Source organism: Propithecus coquereli, unplaced genomic scaffold (assembly GCF_000956105.1).
Source record: "Propithecus coquereli isolate 6110/MARCELLA unplaced genomic scaffold, Pcoq_1.0 Scaffold74, whole genome shotgun sequence".
Taxonomy (NCBI): domain Eukaryota; kingdom Metazoa; phylum Chordata; class Mammalia; order Primates; family Indriidae; genus Propithecus; species Propithecus coquereli.
In genome coordinates this window covers 1,749,564-1,769,456 of record NW_012153507.1, presented here as the reverse complement: position 1 = coordinate 1,769,456, position 19,893 = coordinate 1,749,564, and the positions used below count along the sequence as shown (strand labels likewise).

The window sequence follows — 19,893 nt, the reverse complement described above, 5'->3', positions numbered from 1 at the left end:
CCAAAGTTCCTAAAACTGACTCAGCACATCAGGAGATTACCAGTGAATTTTGGACTATATAGGGAAAATTAATGTATATGTTTTTCCTTTAATTGAAAATAGTCCATCTGGGCAAAGAGGGTTTTAAAACTAAAATCTCAATAACTACAAACTTTTTTTGAACTATGGGAGGCAAAATAAGTTTAAAAATTTTAAGAAGAATAGCAGAGTACAGAAGTAATTATGATATATTGCTTTATTTGCTCTGGTACAGAGTGCTGAAAATAAGCCCAAAGCTTCAGACTTTAAATCATCCTTCAGCATGTCAATCATAACTTAATAAAGTAGAAAGCAGTTTTTTTTAAAAAAAAATCCCTCAGTTATCTACATAGATGATTTGTCTTAATCATTGTTAAAAATAAGAGTGAAGATTGGAGGGATTTTTGGTTTCAGATCTGCATTGTTTTGGCTTTTTATATTTTGGATGCTAATAAGGATACATGACACCAACATTTTTGGAAGTACAAACTAGGTAGGACCAGGTAAAATTTGTCTAAATGTGATAATACTTTCAAAATTTGAATATCAGTGATTTAACAGTCGGGTACTTAATGAAAAGCAGTTTGGCAACAGCGTCTAGAGTAGGAGTTCTCAACCAGTGCTTGCCAGTACAGACACCAGCATTCCATGGAAACTTGTTACAATACAGATTCTCAGGCCCTGCCCAGACCTCCTGAATCAGAAACTCTGGGGTAGGGCCCAATAGTCTGTTTTAACCAGCCATTCAGGTGATTTTCTTTGCATGGTCAAGTTTAAGAACCATTGATCTGGAGTATGCATTTGAGTATATACTCAAGAAAGGAATGACTCTATCCTGCATAAATACATTCTTGCAGCAAAGTCATTGTGTGATGCTAGCCCCTCATCCCTGCCTCTGACATGGGCAACCATTACACTGAATGCGTGGGGCTGAGGCCAGGGTACCTGGAGCTGAGTTCATGACACAGACAGGCATTCATTTCCTAGAGCCTGTAGCATGTGCCCCTGGATGTGCAGTGGGAAGGAGGTTGGTAGCCTGCTCCAAAGGATACTTGTGAGATAGTGAGAAAGGGGTGGAGGAGAAGTTTGGGAAGGAAAGCCAGAAGTGAATAGCATTTTCCCAGTAAGGAATAACTTACATTTTGTTTTTTTAAACAAATGCACTGTTTTTGTTTGTCTTAGTCAGGAAGTATAGGACACCATGAAACTTTATAATAAAAAGTTCTATCACAGAGAGCTCTCATGGTGCATGCAGAAGGAAATTTAAACAACATATGTCTCTAACTACCTACTATGCACTAGAGCTAGAGATGAAAGACTTTCCAATTATTTCTTGGGTTCTATATATGAGGATGGGGCAAGACATTTTATTTACAGGAAGGGCAGAAGAAATAATAAAACAAAACTTCCTATCTACTAAGTGTCAATACCATGTAATGTGTCGCTTTTGTCAAAGCATTGCCTTTATTATTTATTAAAGTACAATTTCAGTATGATGTTTCCACATTTCAAAGGCAGGGAGAAAGTGATGGTTCATTTAATTATTTGTGACTTTTTAAAGCAATGTATGCATTCCTATAAAATCAAAGAGATGTGGATGAGAGAAAAAAATACCTTTTATAGAATGGTGATTATTCCCCCAATTTTAGAAGAGACTTGTCCAATATGTTGTTGATTTGAAGAAGGTAGCAAAGTTGCTAACATTTCCAGAAATGAGGAAAGAGGAGCCAGGGGATTGGGTAGGAGGATAACTGGAATTAATAGAGGAATTCGCAAGTGAAGCATTACATTATATTGGCTCTGGTTTCTAGGGCACCCACTGGGGTAGGATACTGTGTTGTAGGACAGTGGTCCCCAAGATTTTTGGCACCAGGGACTGGTTTCATGGAAGACAATTTTTCTTCTCTTTGTATGAAGCCTCCTTTTCTGTGGATTCTTTTTAATTCACTTCGTCACCTTTTGAATTTCTGTTTTACTTTCAAGTGCTTGGCTCATGTGTTACCTCCTCTTCCAGAGTTGCCTGTTCCAACCACCCAATTGGATGGCAAGTGATGGGGAGTGGCTGTAAATACAGACAAAGCTTTGCTTGCTTGCCTGCCACTCACCTGCTGCTATGTGGCCCAGTTCCTAACAGGCTACGGCCCAGTACCAGTCCGCAGCCCGGGGGTTAGGGACCGCAGTTGTGGGATACTTTGCCTGCACTATCTCATTGAATCCTTCGACACCCCTAAGAGGTAGATTGCATATGAGGTACCCTATCTGTATTTCGCAGATGAGGAGTGGGGGCTAAAGGGGTTAAGAAACTTGTCCAAGGTCACACAACTTTGGGAAATGAACTTATACCATGGGGAGATAGATAAGTAAATCAATACAGTATGATCAGCCTCCCAGAAGATTGCCCATAATTAAAGAGGAGGAGGGAAATCTAACTTCAACTGGGTGGACTGAACAGGCAACTCTGCAAAAGAAGATAATAGGTGAGCCAAGCACTTGAAGGTGAAATAGGAATTCAGAAGATGACAAAGTGAGTTAAAAAGAACACAGAAAAGGAGGCTTCACACAAAGAGGTTTAGGTATAGAAAAATGCATGAAGTTCACAATGACTATGGCATAGAACGTGGATAGTAAATTGTTGTAAAAAAAAGGCTCATAAGAAGTTTCATAACAAAGGCCCTGTGTGCCAAATTAACAGGAATGAACCTTATCCTGAAGGCTATGGTGAACCACTGAATAATGAATGATTTTAAGCAAGAGTATGACATGATCAGGTTGTTATTTTTTTGAAAAAAAAAATCAAAATCAAACAGAATTTTGGAAGTGTGGGGCAAGAATGAAGGCAGGTTCATCGGTTAGCAGGAAGTTTCTTCAGTCCAGGAAATCAGCAATGAGGATCTGAATTAGACAGTGGTAATGGAAAGAGAGAGAATGATAGAGATTTTAAAAGTCAAGGGAGTAGAGCTGAAAGGTCTTGGTGTCGGTGTACGTGGGGCACAAGGAGATGGGAGATTCTGGGATGGCTCTTGATTTTCTGGTTTGGGTTCACCCACAGAAGGTCGTGTGCCTGAGGAGTAGCCAAGAGGAAATGCAGACTAGGCAGCTGGCTTGGAGATGACAAGACAAGCTGTCCTTGGGGTACAGGAAGAACAGGGTACATTATAGAGACAAGAAAGAGAAAGGACAGGGTTAGAAAACTGCAACCAGGAGATGGGAAGCTAGCTTGGATTTAAGGGGAAAAAACTGTTTTGTGGGTCAAATAACTTAAATGGTACAATATTGATTAGCATTAGCCTACAGTCAGTCCAGTTGAGTTATCTCAAGAAAGTCCAGGAAAAATAATCCAGACCTGAATGATGATGATGACAACAAGGAAAAAGAGAAGGCAGCATACCGGAGAACTATTTAAAAGGCAAAACCAATAAAATTCAGTAGAATTCATAAGGTCATGGAAGAGTGTAAGATCATGCCAAGCTTTCTGGTTTGTGACTGAAAAATGACGCATGAGAGAGCAACAGTGAGCAGAAGAGAACACCCGCGCAGAGCCTGAGTCCCGGAGGATAGTCAAGGAGCTACTGGGAGGGTAGTCAAGGAGCTAATGGAAGAAGAAGAGCTTGTAAAGCAATGGAAAAGGAGTAGGAGGAAAACTAGGAGAGAGTCCTGGGAAAGAGAAATGCAGGAGAGAATAGAACTGCCCATGTCAAAATGCTGTAGAGGGATCACATTAAGACACCACAAGAGGGGGTGGGCATGGTAGCTCATCCCTGTAATCCCAGAACTTCGGGAGGCCAAGGCTGGAGGATTGCTTGAGGCCAGGAATTTGAGAACAGCTGGGCAACATAGGAAGACTCTGTCTCTACAAAATATTTTTTAAAAATTAGCCGGGCACAGTGATTTATGCCTATAGTCCCAGCTACTCAGGAGGCTGAGGTGGGATGATCACATGAGCCCAGGAATTTGAGACCAGCTTGAGTAACATATTGAGACCCTGTCTCTACAAAAAAATTTTAAACATTAGCGGGTGTAGTGGTGTGCATCTGTACTCTCAGCTACTCAGGAAGCTGAGAGGCAAGAGGATCGCTTGAGCCTAGGAGTTTGGGGCTACAGTGAGCTATGATCATGCCACTATACTCCAGCCTAGGTGACAGAGCAAGACTCGATCTCAAAACAAACAGCCTGCTACATTTGACAATTAGGAGGCTTTGGTAACCTTTGCTGGAACAGGTTTTGAGGAGTAATAAAGTCAAAGACTGAGTTCAATGGGGCTAAAGAATAAGAAGAAGGTAAGGAAGTGCAGACACTGGGCACAGTTTGGTAGTGAAGGGAAGGAGAGGATAGGGGTGATAAGAAATGAAGAAAAGTTTCTCCCACCTTATTGATCCTATTTATAAACTGAAAGGAAAGCGCCAGTGGAGTAGGAGAGATCAAAACCACAGGAAACACAGGAGGTAACCCATGCAATGAGAAGCAGAAAGGTGGTTTAGCTTCAGAGAATAGGGCAGACGTTTTGCCATGAGTAGAAATAGTTGCAGGTGGAAGGTGAGTGGGAGGATAATTATCTCAAATAAAACATAGATTTTCTTTTAACCTAATTTCCAAGTGTTAATAATGGAATGAAGGAGAATGATGTTTGTTTATTTTGTTTATTGATTTCAAAACATTCCAGGGTTTTAATAAAACACTGGAAATGCTTTATTTTTAAGAAGAAAAATATATGCTGAAAGTAATTTAAAATTGCCCAGCTAACAACAGCTAGCTTAGAATTGAAATTACTAATATTAGAAAAATCTTTCAAGATAATCTTTCCCCTCTTTAAAAAAATCACAAAGAAAATACAGTCAACCCTAGATTACCCACACAACAAATTAAAATGCCAAAATGACTTCCCCGGCCAGCCAGTGTGCCTCTGGGCTGTGGCTTACTGACATCCTTTAGTGTGGGCTTGGGGAATGAAAGCCAACATAATAGCATATGAAAAAATTAATTGGGACCCTAAAATGGCTACTAAAGATCTTATGATGCATTTCAGAGCCAACTATGAATGATATTTGGCAAATATAATATTCTGGATTACCCATGCCAGATAGCAAATACTCTTGATGAGAACAAATAACTAGTAGTTGGCTATGCTTTAATAGGTCTGATACATTTCCACCCTTTTGATCATTTTCACTGATTAAAAACAATCCAAAAGATTAAACCATTTGTAATACATTTTCTAAACTTTGTACTTTAACTTTCTCCAAACGTAACAGTATCTCCTCTAGTGAGCTACGGAATGGCACTCAGTTAGTGCATTTGATTATGAGTATATTAAATATATATGTTGGTATAATCATTTGTCTTCTCTAATGTGAGCAAAAAAAATGGCTGGAGAAAAATGAGCACAAGTTATAACTCCTCAACCTTGAGGATAAATTATTCTATTCAGAACAGCCACGATATATTATGTATTTAGGCAATACTGTTAATTTAATAATTAAAATTATAATAATACATTGTTTAGAAGAGATAACCTCCTATAAGTCATTATAGTATTAGTTAAAAATGATAATCTATGATAATACTATAAAATACATAAGCTCCTCAGTGTCAAATTTAATCTCCATAGAAAGTATTTTCAATGTAAAAAAATATTCAATGGGTAAAACTAATGGAAGACTGGTAATATATTTTTCTTGCCATAATATAAAATTTCACTATTTAAAAAGCAGAGAAAAATTACTAAATGGAGGTATCTTTCCATTCCTCAATACACACTGAACTCCCACAATGTGAAGGAAGGGAGGGGTGAGATACAAATTGGTATAAGGCACGACCCTGGCCCTCAAGAGCCCCTCGGTGTAGCTGGGAGTGGTACAAGAGATTTTCCAACCACATTAAACTATGTGCGGAATGATGCAAAGGCAGCACTCAGATACTTTCAGCCCTGGTGAAGGTATTTCAAGGATCCAGTGCTTCTCAAGGTTGAAAGTGGAAAAAATATTTTCTTACTAAAATCCCCATTTGTGCAAAAAACCAAAAAACAAACAAAATTACCCAGAATTCTCCCTAACCCCCTCCTGAGGGAATAACGTTGTTTAAACCTTTATACCTTCACTGAAGAGAGAAAATGACTAATCCTCACGGTAGCCCATTTACTGTAAAACTTAATGAAGACAAGGGAAGAAACACCAGTCACAGAGGAGATTTAGGGCAGGGGCTGCTTCCTGCCTCCCATTCCCTTTACGTTCCTTCTTGGCTTCTGAATGATGAATAGGAGAAATTTGGGCTTTGCTTTCCTAGACAATCCACATGTGCACACCATAAACAGAGCAACATCTTCAATCTGAGGAAATGATCTTTCATGCTTGTAAAAGCAGAAAACAAAACCAATGGACCAAACCCCCCCCCCCCGCCGTTTCCCGTACAGTGATAAAATGCTCTACCTATAGCCCTTGCGTCCCTATCCTCTCACATCCCAGCAGTCTCCTCTTGCAGGTCACGTCTTTCACATAAAAGTGCTAAACTAATGCCGCTTAATGACAAATTAATGTCCATGAATAAAAAATACACCTCTAATAGCATAGAGTAATTTGCCATTACAATATCATCATTGGACATGCCCCTGGTTTAATACGATGTATTTAATTCATAACCTAATGAGTGATATATAAAAAGAGGGAGATGAACCCTGCAATTACATTTATGTGAGTCTGTCACCTTATTTGTAAAACCTTAGAGTCATTTACATTCAAATTAGAACAAATGAGTGATTTCACAAAGTGTGCTGATAAATGACCACAGCAGCCCAAGACAAAACTGTATTTCCTGTGAACACATTAACAGTTTCCTATTATTTGTTAAAAATTACAATGCATATTGCCCAGTGTGGTGTGAATAATGACTTTTTTACTGATTAGGTCAGAAGAGTAATATGTAGCAAAATAAATAATTTTTCTTCTCATTTTTTCTGATTTTTGCTTTAAATTAACTACTGAATTCTGGTGGATTCACACTGCCACCTGCTGTCTAGGAACAGATACTAGACATACAGTCCTATCAAAGGGAGTTCATATATTCACTACTTTGGTGGTTTGATGCAAAAAGTCTGTGTGATGGCTCTTTTTTCTCCATACATTTAAATTGCATATCATTATAAAGACTGTGATACTTAGCAAACAGAAAGAACACTTGTTAATCAAACCATAGGATATATTATTTGGTGGTGGTATAAAATGTTCAAACTTTGGTTTGTTTGTTGGAAAGGTAACTATAAAAAAAAAAGACATCTTCAGCAAAGCACCTGGCCCCTAATGCACCACTTTTAGGGGATTCAACACAAAATCCAGTTACCAATAGCCCTGATCTTATGCCATTGTGCATTAGCAGAAGACAGGGGTGGGTAGGTGGGTGTGTGTGTGTGTTTGTGTGTGTGTGTGTGTTATTTTCCCCACCCCTGCCCCTTAGTATAATCTGAAGGGGACTGCCACCAAGGATGATCTCCACTACCTAGTCTTCTCCCAGTATGGCAAGTCCCAACATGAAAAGTCTGCTTTAGGGTCCAGAACAAAGCGGTCCAGGAAAGACGCTATGGCAGGAGATGAGGCTGGGGAGGAGCAGGCCTGGGCTTTGAGATGAGCAGATGAAGCTAAGGACTTTCTTAGGTGAAATAATGTACCTGAATGATCATCACAGGAGCTAACAGAAGTTTCCAAACCAGATCAACATCCCAGTTCTGAATTTAAGTTTCTCCATCCATAAAAAGAAAACAGCACCCACCTGCCTTAAGGGGTGACCTAGCAGAGTGGGAATGGAAGTCCTTGCAAAACACTCAGCATTGATAGGCCCTGAATACGTGCTGGTTCACTTCCCTGGGAAAGACAGTGATGCTCTGGGAGCTGAAGTTTGGCATGGATTGAAGTTAGAAACAAGCAGACAGCTTAAGAGGATAGTATAACCCGTAAGCAAGAATGGTGAGAGCCTAAAGAAGGCAAGACCCCCTACCTCCCATCAATTAGCATCACATTCATTGTCGGTTCTCCCTTTTTTCCCACAAACATGCTTTGAGACCCGGTGTGAAGGCCTCACGGCGTACAGGGCTAACTCAAAAGCTGTCCTCATTGACACAGAGGGGCAGTGCTCCTGCAGTTTGGGGTCCCTGCCCTCAGAAGCCAGCCAGAGGAAAAGCAAGAGAAAGGAGCCCTTGCAGTGGCCTCAAGGTGGTCCTTTCCTTTCTGGGGGCAGGAGGGGCATCTACGTGTGTTCAGAGGATCTTCAGGCTGAGGCAGTAGCTGATGTCCCGGGAGGCTCAGGGAGCTTCCACACACGGTTATCCTTGGACACGCTTTACAGTGAGCAGTGGCGTTAGTGACAGAGGGTATTAGAGCAGAGTCCACCTTTCACTCCTCTGGCAGAGAAACCAAAGAAATGATGGCAATTTAAGAAGAACAAAACAATACCTGACATCTTAGTAAGGAGAATGGTTTCGAAAACTCCTAGTTGACAAAGTACCACCTAAGGATGCCTGACTGACAGGCACAGTCTCTAGGTACATCTTAGACATTGGAAATTTTTCACCTAAAAAATTATTTTTATATACTCGTTAAAATGGTCTCATATGAAATCAAAAATCATTTGAGCAATATTGCCAAAAGTAGCAAATAGGTATAGCTATAAGACTGTGTCAAAATATAAAAGAAGACTAAGCCGGTCTGTGATTTTGGTAGTCATATAGTCAAAGTTTCCTCCTACAAATTTGACATCTTGCAAAAATCACAGATAAAAAGGAAAAGTAAAGGTACACAAGAGAATAAAATGAAAACATATTTGTGAAAAGACAGTGAAAGTTTCAACCACTATTCAAGAAGCCTGAATAATAACTGTCCACAAAACTTATCTGTATGCAAGCTGTACTTTAACCTCAGCAAAATAATGAATTGCAAGAGTTAAATTCCAAAGTGCACAAGTCACTTAGTATCTCAACAAATTCATCTGACAGGGCAGGAGAGAATATCCATGAACTTTTGATGTTCATCTGGAATTCTCATTTATAGAAAATTGTAGGTATAGGTATACACACATACACATGTATATACACACCACTTATAATATGCGTTATGATAACTAACACCATAACCAACTTTGTATCAACGTGCATCACTGATTATTATCTGTCATGGAAAAGTGAATCAGGTGATGATGTGTAAAGCTCAAGTTGCAATATTTGATGTAGAAATGTCAAATAAAAGTAATTTCAATTTCACAAGTCAAACATATACTTTTGAAGTCTTACAACCTTTCTATGTGATTCCCATTTGCTACTGGCAGAAAGGGATTAAAAACAGCTTTCCCATACCACCTAACAATATTGAAGAGAAAAGAAAGGAAAATAAGATAAAAATAGCTGAACATTTGCTGTTAGATTAAATGTGCTGAGATAATGATAAAAACTGCATATGCTGTATTTGAATTGCTCCTTAGGTGAACGTGGCTGACATTCCTCACGCTGTCTCGCTGGGAGGCACTAGGCTCTATTTCCCAGGGTCGCTAGGAAAGTTAAATAAGATGCTATATGAGAAAGAGCTCTCTAAACTACCTAATGGGTAACAGAAGTCAATGATAAGGAAATATTTAAAATTAGAGAAAATGATTAGAAAGGAAAATAAAGTAATTGGGCATGAAAACAAAATTTTTCTGTTCACTAATATCATGTCACATGCACAAAGGTAATAGAATTAAATTGTGTGGATTTATTATTTCTTAAAATTAATTATCACTGTTGTTACAATACTGTAACGCATGCAAGTGAAAGTGACACCAGTGGGGAAAATGGGAGGAACCTAAAATTGGAAATTCGTTCCTAACTCTCCGTAAAGTCAAAGAGCCTCACGATCGTGCTATCTGCCTAAGATGCCCCGTCTCTCCCTACCTTGCAAAGCGTTTTCATCCAAGAAGAAAATAGTCTTTGGAATCAGAAAGGCCTCCACTCACCAACCATATTGCCTCAGACAAGTTGGATGCATTTCGAATCGCTGCCTTTTCATCTATGAAAGCGTGCAAAGTTGTTGTGAGGACTGAACATGAAACACCTGTGAATACAGTCGGTGCTCGGCGTACAGGAGTTTTCTCTCCGTCCCTCTCATGGAGCTTTTCCTGACCAGCCAGCAAATCAGGGGAAAAGTGCACAGATCACTCATCCCCTCTCCAGCATTTACTACCTGGGAAGTTCACGTGGTCATTAATCATACATGACTTTGCGATATATCAGCTACTGTTACTGAAACCTTCAACAACTATTGAACTTCCCTTGCATTTGTGGTTATTTCTGAAACCAGACAACACTGTTTCAGAGCAGGAAGGACCCTGTCCAGCCCTCTCCAGGACTCTGCAGGGAACCCTGTGTGTGGCTGTTGAGTTATTCTGCTGCCCCAGGATAGCAGGGACCTAGGGTGGGCAGGGAAAATGGAGGAATCCACCCACTTCTGTGATAGGACACAAGAGCTGCAGCTGCCCTCCGATGAGCCTCTCAGCTTGCCTCCCAGAGAAATTCTACCAGAGGCTGCAACCGCACCCCACGGCCCGCATTTTACCTGTCATTCAGCTCCAGTTGGCGGGGGACAGCTTATGAGTGCAGGGGAAAGGAATGTGAAGGGCATATTAGCAGGATGCAAGCTCACATACCTGGATGAGATAGTGGGAACATAAATTGAGAAGCTCCAACAGCTGTAGGTGACTGCCAGCTGCTAACACATCCTGGATCACGCCTGGCTCCAACAGAATCTGTTTTGTTTTTTAACAAAAAGAAAACTATCAGTTAAATTTAAAAATTAATACAGTATTGCTTAATATGTAAACATATCATACTGTATTTAAATTGCTGCTTTACATATTCTATCTGGACTAGTACTGCTCCTTATTATGGAAGTCAGTTCTTCTCTTTTTAGTCTGATTAATGAGCTGCGGTCCCCTCTCTAAACAGCTGAGCTTTCTCCTTACCGTGTGGGCTGATATTCATTTCCTATGTGTAAAGCTCTGCATTTAACCACTTATTTTTTTAGGATGATATGGACATTTTCAAAGAACAATATAACCTTCTTGAAATTCAGTTTGCGATGTAATGTTATAGAATATAAAAGAATGAAGTTTTAGTTTTTCAAAGTATATTTCAGAATTTTGCTTTTCAGTAGATCACAGAAATAGTATGGTTAACGGGTATTTTAGGGAAAGGGGCTATGTTTCTCCTTCTCACATGTGACCAGAGGTGGATATTATTCCATTTTACATCTAAGTCCTATAACAGTAAACTTCAACCACAAACTTTCATTCTCCTCTTTCTCAGTCTCAGATTTTCTCATCCTTCCTATTTAAAATAAAGGACTTACAAATAGCATGTGCAGAACAAAGACATCACAGAGATGAAAAACCTTCCAAGCATCCTGGTGATATCAATTCTTCACTGTTTTTGGTTAAGTCTGCAGCCAGCTCCTGTGCAGCTGAACAGAGCAGGAGGAAGACATACAACCGTGCTGATGAAATTCACTTTATATGCATGACTGCCAGGCACATGGAGGCTTGAGTGCCGCCCCAGCCATCCATCCTAATCCACGTCTGCAGCCCAGTGGTTCCTAAAGTCTGGTCTCTGGACCAGCAGCATCAGCATCACCTGGGAACTCGTGAAAACTGCAAACTCTTGCGTACCTCCTCAGACCTACCAAATGCAGAAACTGTCAGGGTGAAGCAGCTGGTGTTTTAACAAGCACAGCGAGGCCTGAGCACACTCGTAATCAAGTTGCCATTCCATTCTACTACTTCACCACGTTCCTTCCTTTCAAGCCTCCAACTCCTCCTCTGCCTCATTCTCCCCTCGCACTCTTCCAAAGGCTCCCACCACCAAATCCACCAACCTGCCTACTTGGATCTGTATCAGTGCATTTTGCTCTTCCCAACACTCCACATGTGCACTTGATCCCAACCCCTCTGCCCCACAATTGTCCCCTTTCATTCCTGCATTGTTATGTGTGCTCTTTCTCCTGGATGGCAAGTCCCGGCAGCATATAAACATGCCACCAGAGCTCTTATCTTAACAGACAGACATCCCCTCCCTGGACACCACAGCTCCCTCCAGCTGCTCCATGTTCCCCTTCTCAACAAACCTCCTCGGGAAAGGAGGCTATACACACTGCTGACATTCTCCCCACTCTGCTGTCTCGTGCACCCACTCCTGTTGAGTTCTGTTCCCACTGTATTACTAAAAATGCTCTCGCCAAGGTCACCAGTGACTTCCACGTGTCCAAATCCAATGGCCATTTCTCAATATATTCAATCTTACTCAAGCCAACCACAGTTCGCAAAGTCATTGTGCTCTTTGGAACGATTTCTTCCTTCGCCTCTGGGACCACACTCATTGGCTTTCTTCTGCTTCACCCCCTCTCCGTCTCCTTCCCAACCTCTAAGCTTTGGAGACACCCAGAGCTCAGTCCTTGGACTTCTTCTCCCCTCTCTCCACTTGCTCCATGGATGGTCTCATGTAATCCCATGGTTTTAAAACCATATGCAGTTGACCCTTGAAAAACACGGATTTGAACTGTGCAATGCACTTAAATGCACATTTTTTTTCAACCAAATCTGGATAAAAAATATAGTATTTTGGGATGTGAAACCCACATATATGGAGGGCCAACATTTTTTATATGTGGGCTCTGCAGGACTGATTGCAGAACTTGAGTATGCTTGGATTTTGGTATACTTGGGGGTCCAGGAACCAATCCCCTGTGTACAGTGAGGGATGACTATATATGGTGATGACACTAGAATTTATTCTTCCTGCCCCAGCCTCATCCCTTGAACTCCAGACTCTCATATCCAGCTGCCTATTCAGCATCACAACTTGGATGTCTAAGGAGCAGCTCAAAGTGAACATGCCCCAAATGGAACTCTTGACCCTTTCCATCACCACACCTGCTCCTATCCCAAGCCTACCATCTTAGGAAATAGCAACGACCAGCCATTTAGGCTAAAACCTCAGAGGCATTCTTGACTCCTCTTGTTTCCCTCATATCACACATCAGATCCATCAGCCAGTCCTGTCGGCTCTATCTTCAAAATAGTTCCAGAATCCAATCACCACTCACTACTTCCATCATCATTGCTCTAATCCAATCCACTCTTCTTCCTAGACTTCACTGCAGTGGCCTCCTAACTGCGTGTACTGCTTTCTCCTTTGGCCCCTCACACCGTTTTTAATAATATCAACCAAATTCATCCTTCAAAAACATAAATGAAATTATGTCACTCCTTTTATTCAGAACTCCAGTGACTTTCAATTTCAATGAAAATAAAACCCAAAGGCTTCACTATAACCTAAAAAGTTCCTTAAATATGCTGAGCACCTTGGTGTTTGCGATTTGCTGTTTTCTCTGCCTGGATCACACTCACCCAAGATATCAGTGTGGCTCACTCCCTCACATCGTCAGACTTCTGCTCAGATATCGCCTTATCTGAGAGACTTCCCTGACTATTCTACGTAAAATGGTACCCCATTCCCCAACACCCATCATTCCCCACCTCCTAACGTTGCTTTATTCTTCATCATATCACTTGCCACCTCATATTACATATTTGTTTGACTATTTTCTGTTTCTCTACTCACTAGGATATATGCTCCAGGAGAGCAGGGACTCGGTCCATTTTGTATCCTGAGCACTTAGAACAATGCCCAACACACAGCTGTTGGTCAATATTGATGGATTTATTTAATTAAAAATATTGATGAATTAATTGATCCCTACGCATATTTTTAATTAATTTTATTAATTAATATGACCCACAAGGAAAAAGAACTCTGAATTATATTTCTAAGCTAGTAAAGTGAACAAGCTAAACAGATGTGGCAAGAATACCAACACTCATCTTATTCTGAAAATTCTTTCTAGCTCTTTTTCCATCTAGTCAGAAAGAGAAACCTGAATTTCTCCAACTCCTCAAGCAGGGAGACTTTGACTGACATTCTGGAAATTAGTGCAGCTCCCATCAGAGGAGCAAGGCTGTCGTATAGTCTTGCAGAAGAGGCATGGCCTAAGGCGGAGAATGGGGAATAGATGGATTAGCAAGGTTAGTTTTAGCCTTTAAATCCTGTCAGTTGCACTCATTTCACACAACTGGTATTCATGATAATGCCAAACACAAAGACAGATATCACAGAGAGACAAGATGAATATTCCATAGCATGTGTAACACGTCCAGCAGGCTGACTTCGAGAAAACCTTCACAGGAAAAACCCATATGGATTGTTTTTGTCTTTCTTATTTTTTGTTCTGTACTTTTTCCTCCATTCATAACATACATTTTTCAAAAAGACACTTCAGCACAGAAAATCCCTAAGTGCTTTTAAAGGTTTGGAGAAAGGCACCCTACCAAAACAGCAGGTTCTCACTTATGGAAACTGAACCAGCATTTGCAAACCCCACTGTATTAGAGTGTTTTACATTTAGCTGCTGCTCTTTGGTGACTGGTTGTTCTAATAGATTTTTCCAGGGAATTTGTGTTTGGGCAGCAACAAAAACAAAGATTCAACCTCCTCATGATTTACAGTGTGGTGAATTTATCTATCACCTGCCCTGAACAGTTGGCCACAAGAATTACCTGTAGAAGGAAGGGATCTCAAACACGCGCATTTATAAAGGATGACTAAGGAAGCTAAATTTGAGCTCTGCAAAGCACTACGTTTAGGCCTTTCAGAAACTTATACCCATCAACAGGTAGTCTGACACTCAAGCCAGGGCAGACAGGAGGGAGGGTCACTCGAGGACCACCTACAGGAAGGGAGGGACATGCCTGGAGGAAAGCACAGGGTGCTGAGTAGGAGCCAGTATGAGCAGCCTGACACAGGCAACCCCTCATCGGACTGGAGGAGCACAGCTCAGCTGGGGACATAAACACTGGACACGACAAAATGTCTTAATAACCAGAGATCGAGAAAATGCCAGATGCATAAAGTGGCCCAGAACCCCATGGGGAAGGTGAAAACCCTCAAGCCAAACTAGCTGGGCATTGCCTCTACCCTCAATGATGCTCACCTGTTTGGGTGGGGCTCGCCCGCAGAGCTGGGGCTTCTCCAGATTTGCAAACGGGTTTGCACTAAGGATCAGGGTCAGGCTTGGGTGGGGCATGAATGTGTCTTGTCCACAGGGCTGTCAGGATGCTCTCCCTGCTGCCACCCACACCTGGCCTCTGGGTGGCAGAATATGGGGGCTTGTGCTTAAAAGAGGGGAGCTGGACAGTGCCGGCTGGGGAGGTGACAATCTCATTACGTGGATCTGGCCCAGGAACCTCTTCTGCAGCTTTGGCAGGCAAGGCCGTGTGAAGCAAGGAGAGGTCCACAGCTGACTCCCACCCCAAATGCCAAAACTCTGTACTCGTTTTGGTAGGGATAAGAACTGGCCAGCGGCTGTGATGCTGGATGGTGTGACACAGTAAAAGGGGTAAAACCCACAAGTGCAGGAGAAGGGGATGGATGCCCGGTGAGACACGTTACATCAGAATTCAGTTATGAAGTGGTCTGATCTCCCTCTTGGGAGGAGGCACTCTTGAGCACTCTGTCCAAAAATGTCCTCTGGCCACCTATCCAAGCAGAATTGGTAGCAGATAGTTGAATTTGCACAACCCCTGATGAAGGCCCTCAAAACTGGAATAAGACTGGGGCTCCTGGTCTCAGCGACATCTTCAGGCAGGACGTGGGGCCCAAAACTCGTGACAGAGGAGGGGTGTGGGACCTGAGGTGAGACTCTGCACGGGGCATGATGGCGTGGGCGGCCTCGGGCAGCACTCACTCCTCATTGGGTGGCGCTCTGGGAGGCCACAACTAGGACTAGCAGGTCGGAGCAAGGACAGCCCACAAACCCAAGGGTGTCAGGTCCCTCCTTCAGCTCATCCTCCCGCACCACCAGGTGTCCAGTCTCTCAATTCTGTCTTGTTCTTCTCTTTATTTTCCCTCCAACTTTCACCTTGCTGCATGGACTGGCTGCTGGTAGGGACTGTTTTTAATTGCCATGGCAAGTCTCAGTGTGACTTTTTTTTTTTTTTAATTGCCTGTGAACAAGGGAGTTGGCATCTTCAGAAAATTTTGTATTTTCAGGTCTTCAAAGCTATCTTCTTCTTCATTTCTTGCTTTAGGAGACGTTTAAATTACTTGCTTCTGGGTTTGTGGATATAGTAGGCTGAAGAATTTGAGCATATTAAAGCCAAACAACTAAGGTCTTTACTGAGCACACATGAAGACACTTTGCAAGCACAAGCACTCATGCAACTGCAAATTAGATGTAGTCTAACATAAGAATAAATGAATACATTTTCCCTCTTCTTTATACTTTCTTTCTTTGGGACTTCTTTTCCCTGTATATCAAAATGGCAAGTTATCGCAATTCTTATGAATCATCAAATAAATTGAATAAAATAGCACAAATAGCTTTTAAATGAACAGATGTTCAAGACATATAAAACCTTTTGCATTAAGTTCCCCTTTATAAGCGAATTCTTATAGATGGTACGTGAAACACAAGATCTACTTAGCTATGAGAAACTGCCACCAATCTAGTATTTGTTTCAAAAGCATAAAGCTTTTTCATCCACAAGGTGGCGCCCATGTTTCAAGCAAAGGATTTTTTAAATTACTCATGTACTGCACGTCTATATCTGACACGGTTAAGTTTATTTTTAGGAAAGAAAAAAAATTCAAGTGAGGATAATAAAACACACGAGATCTACTTTGTAAATGTTTCTATCACATTGGGAAATGTTCATAAATATTTCAGTTGAAGGGCTCAATCTGAGCAATACCGGTTCTGCATAAATCAGGGAGTTCAAACTTTTGGAACTTGTAGAAATCCTCATGGTGTGGCCCCAACTTTATTTATTTATTTTCTTTCTTTCTTTTTTTTTTATTTCAGCATATTATGGGGGTACAGATGTTTAAGTTACGTATGTTGCCCTTGCCCCCCCCCCCGCCCAAGTCCGAGTTTCAAATATGTCCATCCTTCCGGTGGTGCGCATTGCACTCTTTGTGTATACAAATACCCGTCCCCTCCTCCCTCCTCCCCCCTCCCCCTCCCCCCTGCCCAACATCCAATAGATGTTATTCTTATATGTGCATTTATGTGTTGATCAGTTAATACCAATTTGATGGTGAGTACATGTGGTGCTTGTCTTTCCATTCTTGGGATACTTCACTTAGTAGAATGCGTTCCAGCTCTATCCAGGAGTATATAAGAGGTGCTATATTACCATTGTTTCTTAAAGCCAACTTTATTTTTAAAACTAATTTCTAATTCTGTGACCTTCTAGTCCCTCTGCTAAAGCCAACAGTCCACTGTTCTCCACACTCAAGCAAAACCTTGTTCTCCATCCTCAATGACCTCCTCACTTCTTCAATCTCTGTATATCAAAATCCAACTCATTCTTCAAGATCCACCTCTTAGCCTACTTCCTATACAAAGCTTAGCAAGATCTGTGCCCACTCCAACCTCCTGCTGGAATTAATCTCACAGGACTCCAAACTGCCACAGATGTCTAGTGAACTAAGCCCATGGGCTCTAGGTCACACTGTCTTATTTCAGATCCTGGCTCCTATACTTACTGGCAGCAGAATGAGCTTGAGAAAACTACTCAACTCTATGTGCCTCAGTGGCCCTTTATGTACAGTGAAATAATATCTACCTCAAAAGACTTTTTTAAGGACTGAGCAAATATATGTGTATAATTACAATTGTATATGCCTATATGTAATAAAATAGCCTAAAAATATGAGGCTTATTTTTCTCACAAAATTTGGATTAGGCAGCTTAGAGTGCCAACTAACCAGCCTCCTTGTATTTTCCTGCTTGGCAAATCTTAGCCTGTGGTTTCATCGGCACAAAATGGCTGCTATACCTCCAGGCATTGCATGTACATTTAAAGCAGAAAGAAAAGAAAGGGCAAAAAACAAAAACCATTTGCCAGCTGAGTTTGTCCTTATGTATCAGAAAAACTATAGCTCTCCTATAAACACCTTCACACAGTCTTCCATTTACATCTCAATGGCTAGGTGGCTACACATAGCTGCAAAAGAGCCTGGGAAATTTGAATTTTCGTGGCTGGATGCACCATTGTCCCATATCAAATTAGAGCTCCCTATAAAGGAAAAAGAGGAAATGAATATTGGGTGGGCAATCAGAGTATAGGATACGGTACTTAGCACGGTATCTATTTATAGTAAATCCTCAATAAATGTTAACTATTACCAGTTTCTTTTTTGTGCAACTAAGTGCTTTTGCCCTGAGTAAGTTGTGCCCTGTCATGTTTTACCTGAAAGATTTGATGGCAGAATCTTTCCTATTTTATGTTCATTGCTATTGAACATCCTAGAAGAGCACCTCTAGAATTATTTACTTAAGAAATTCGTGACCTTGAAACACAATTTCTGGGGAAAACATTAGAAGATGTCAAAGGCCTTGTGGGGAGCCTGGGTACATGCTAATCCTCATTAACGTTATCTAATTACAGGAGTCAAATAAAAGAACACAATAGACATTTCAACTACCAGCTGTACTAATATGTCCAAATAAAGGTAACCTTGGGTTGGGTATTATATGCAATGAATGTGTGATTTGATTAATTCTTTAAGTTTCAAATTTTGTCAGGTGGCTTTCTTCCAAATAGTACACTTGTACAAATTGCTAAAAGGCCTCAATATCAATCATTTAAAAATATTAACTTATAAATATTTCAATTTATCACGTAAATTTCACTTTATGAAAAAGCAATCAACTTTTCCATCTATTAGAATATGAAAAAAGATATCATTAGGTTTGATTTTCAGAATATTTTTAAATAATGCTGAAAATCACAAATTCAAAACAACAATAAAAATCCTACTAAAAAAAGAAAGGTGTGGGAATCACTTTGAGAATTCTATTATTAATACTTTCCTCCACAAGTCTGCACGTTCTCACTTGGTTCCTTTGGAATTTCTGAGGTTACAGGCAGGTTGTGGAAGCAAAGCCTTCTCTAAGACACCAAGAAGAAACTTTAGAACAGATGATAAGGCAAATATGACATTACCAGAAACACTACATGCTGCCATGCCGCTAATACAATTTAGAGAAGGGTCGTCTAGTCTATAGATGTTGTTGCTGAAACTGGTTCTTCCTTTCCTATTTTAGGACATAATGGAAGGAAGAAAGATTAAAGACTCGTGTACTCAAGCTAGCTGCTTGAGTAGAAAGAGAAGAAAAAAGCCAAATGGAATTATTAAGCTGTCATGTAATTAATGCTAAGATAGTGGTGCTGTAGAGCACTGGGCTGGGTTGCCTAATTTCACTGAAAGAAGCTGTGAAATAATTCTCCATATGAAAAAATATATCATTAATATCCAATTCCTTGTTCATATGAGTAATTACTTGCATTTGCTTTATAAGGAATGCAGGTAAAAGTATGGCTCTAGGCTAGGCACAGTGGTTCACGCCTATAATCCTAGCACTTGGGGAAGCCAAGGCGAGAGGATCACTTGAGATCAGGAGTTCAAGACCAGCCAGAGCAAGAGTGAGACTCAATCTCTAAAAAATATAGAAAAAAATTAGCCAGGTATGGTTGTGCACACCTGTAGCCCTAGCTATTCAGGAAGTTGAGGCAGAGGATTGCTTGAGCCCAGGAGTTTGAGGTTGCTGTGAGCTATGATGATGCCACTGCCCTCTACCCAGGGTGACAGAGAGAGACCCTGTCTCAAAAAAGAAAAGTATGGCTCTAGAGTCCGCAGGTTCTAGAGTCCACTTTACAAACCTAGGAAAGTCAGCCAGGCGTGGTGGCTCACACCTGTAATCCTAGCACTCTGAGAGGTCATGGCGGGAGGATCACTTGAGGTCAGGAGTT

At 41.0% G+C, this 19,893-nt stretch overlaps 1 protein-coding gene across 5 annotated transcripts in view; it reads right to left on the bottom strand.

Annotated features, from left to right (window-relative positions):
- The window catches only part of KLHL32 (kelch-like family member 32), a 214,394-nt gene that overhangs the window by 59,992 nt on the left and 134,509 nt on the right, over nucleotides 1–19,893 (bottom strand). For 2 of the 5 annotated variants that reach the window (XM_012661853.1, XM_012661852.1), the window contains exon 4: nucleotides 10,675–10,773. The exons of 2 other annotated variants lie outside the window; for them this stretch is intronic. In XM_012661853.1, the coding sequence (XP_012517307.1) occupies nucleotides 10,675–10,773 (99 nt within the window). Of the gene's footprint in view, nucleotides 1–10,674; nucleotides 10,774–13,896; nucleotides 14,068–19,893 lie in introns of all 5 variants that reach the window. One more of the 5 variants, XM_012661856.1, reaches the window with a different exon arrangement.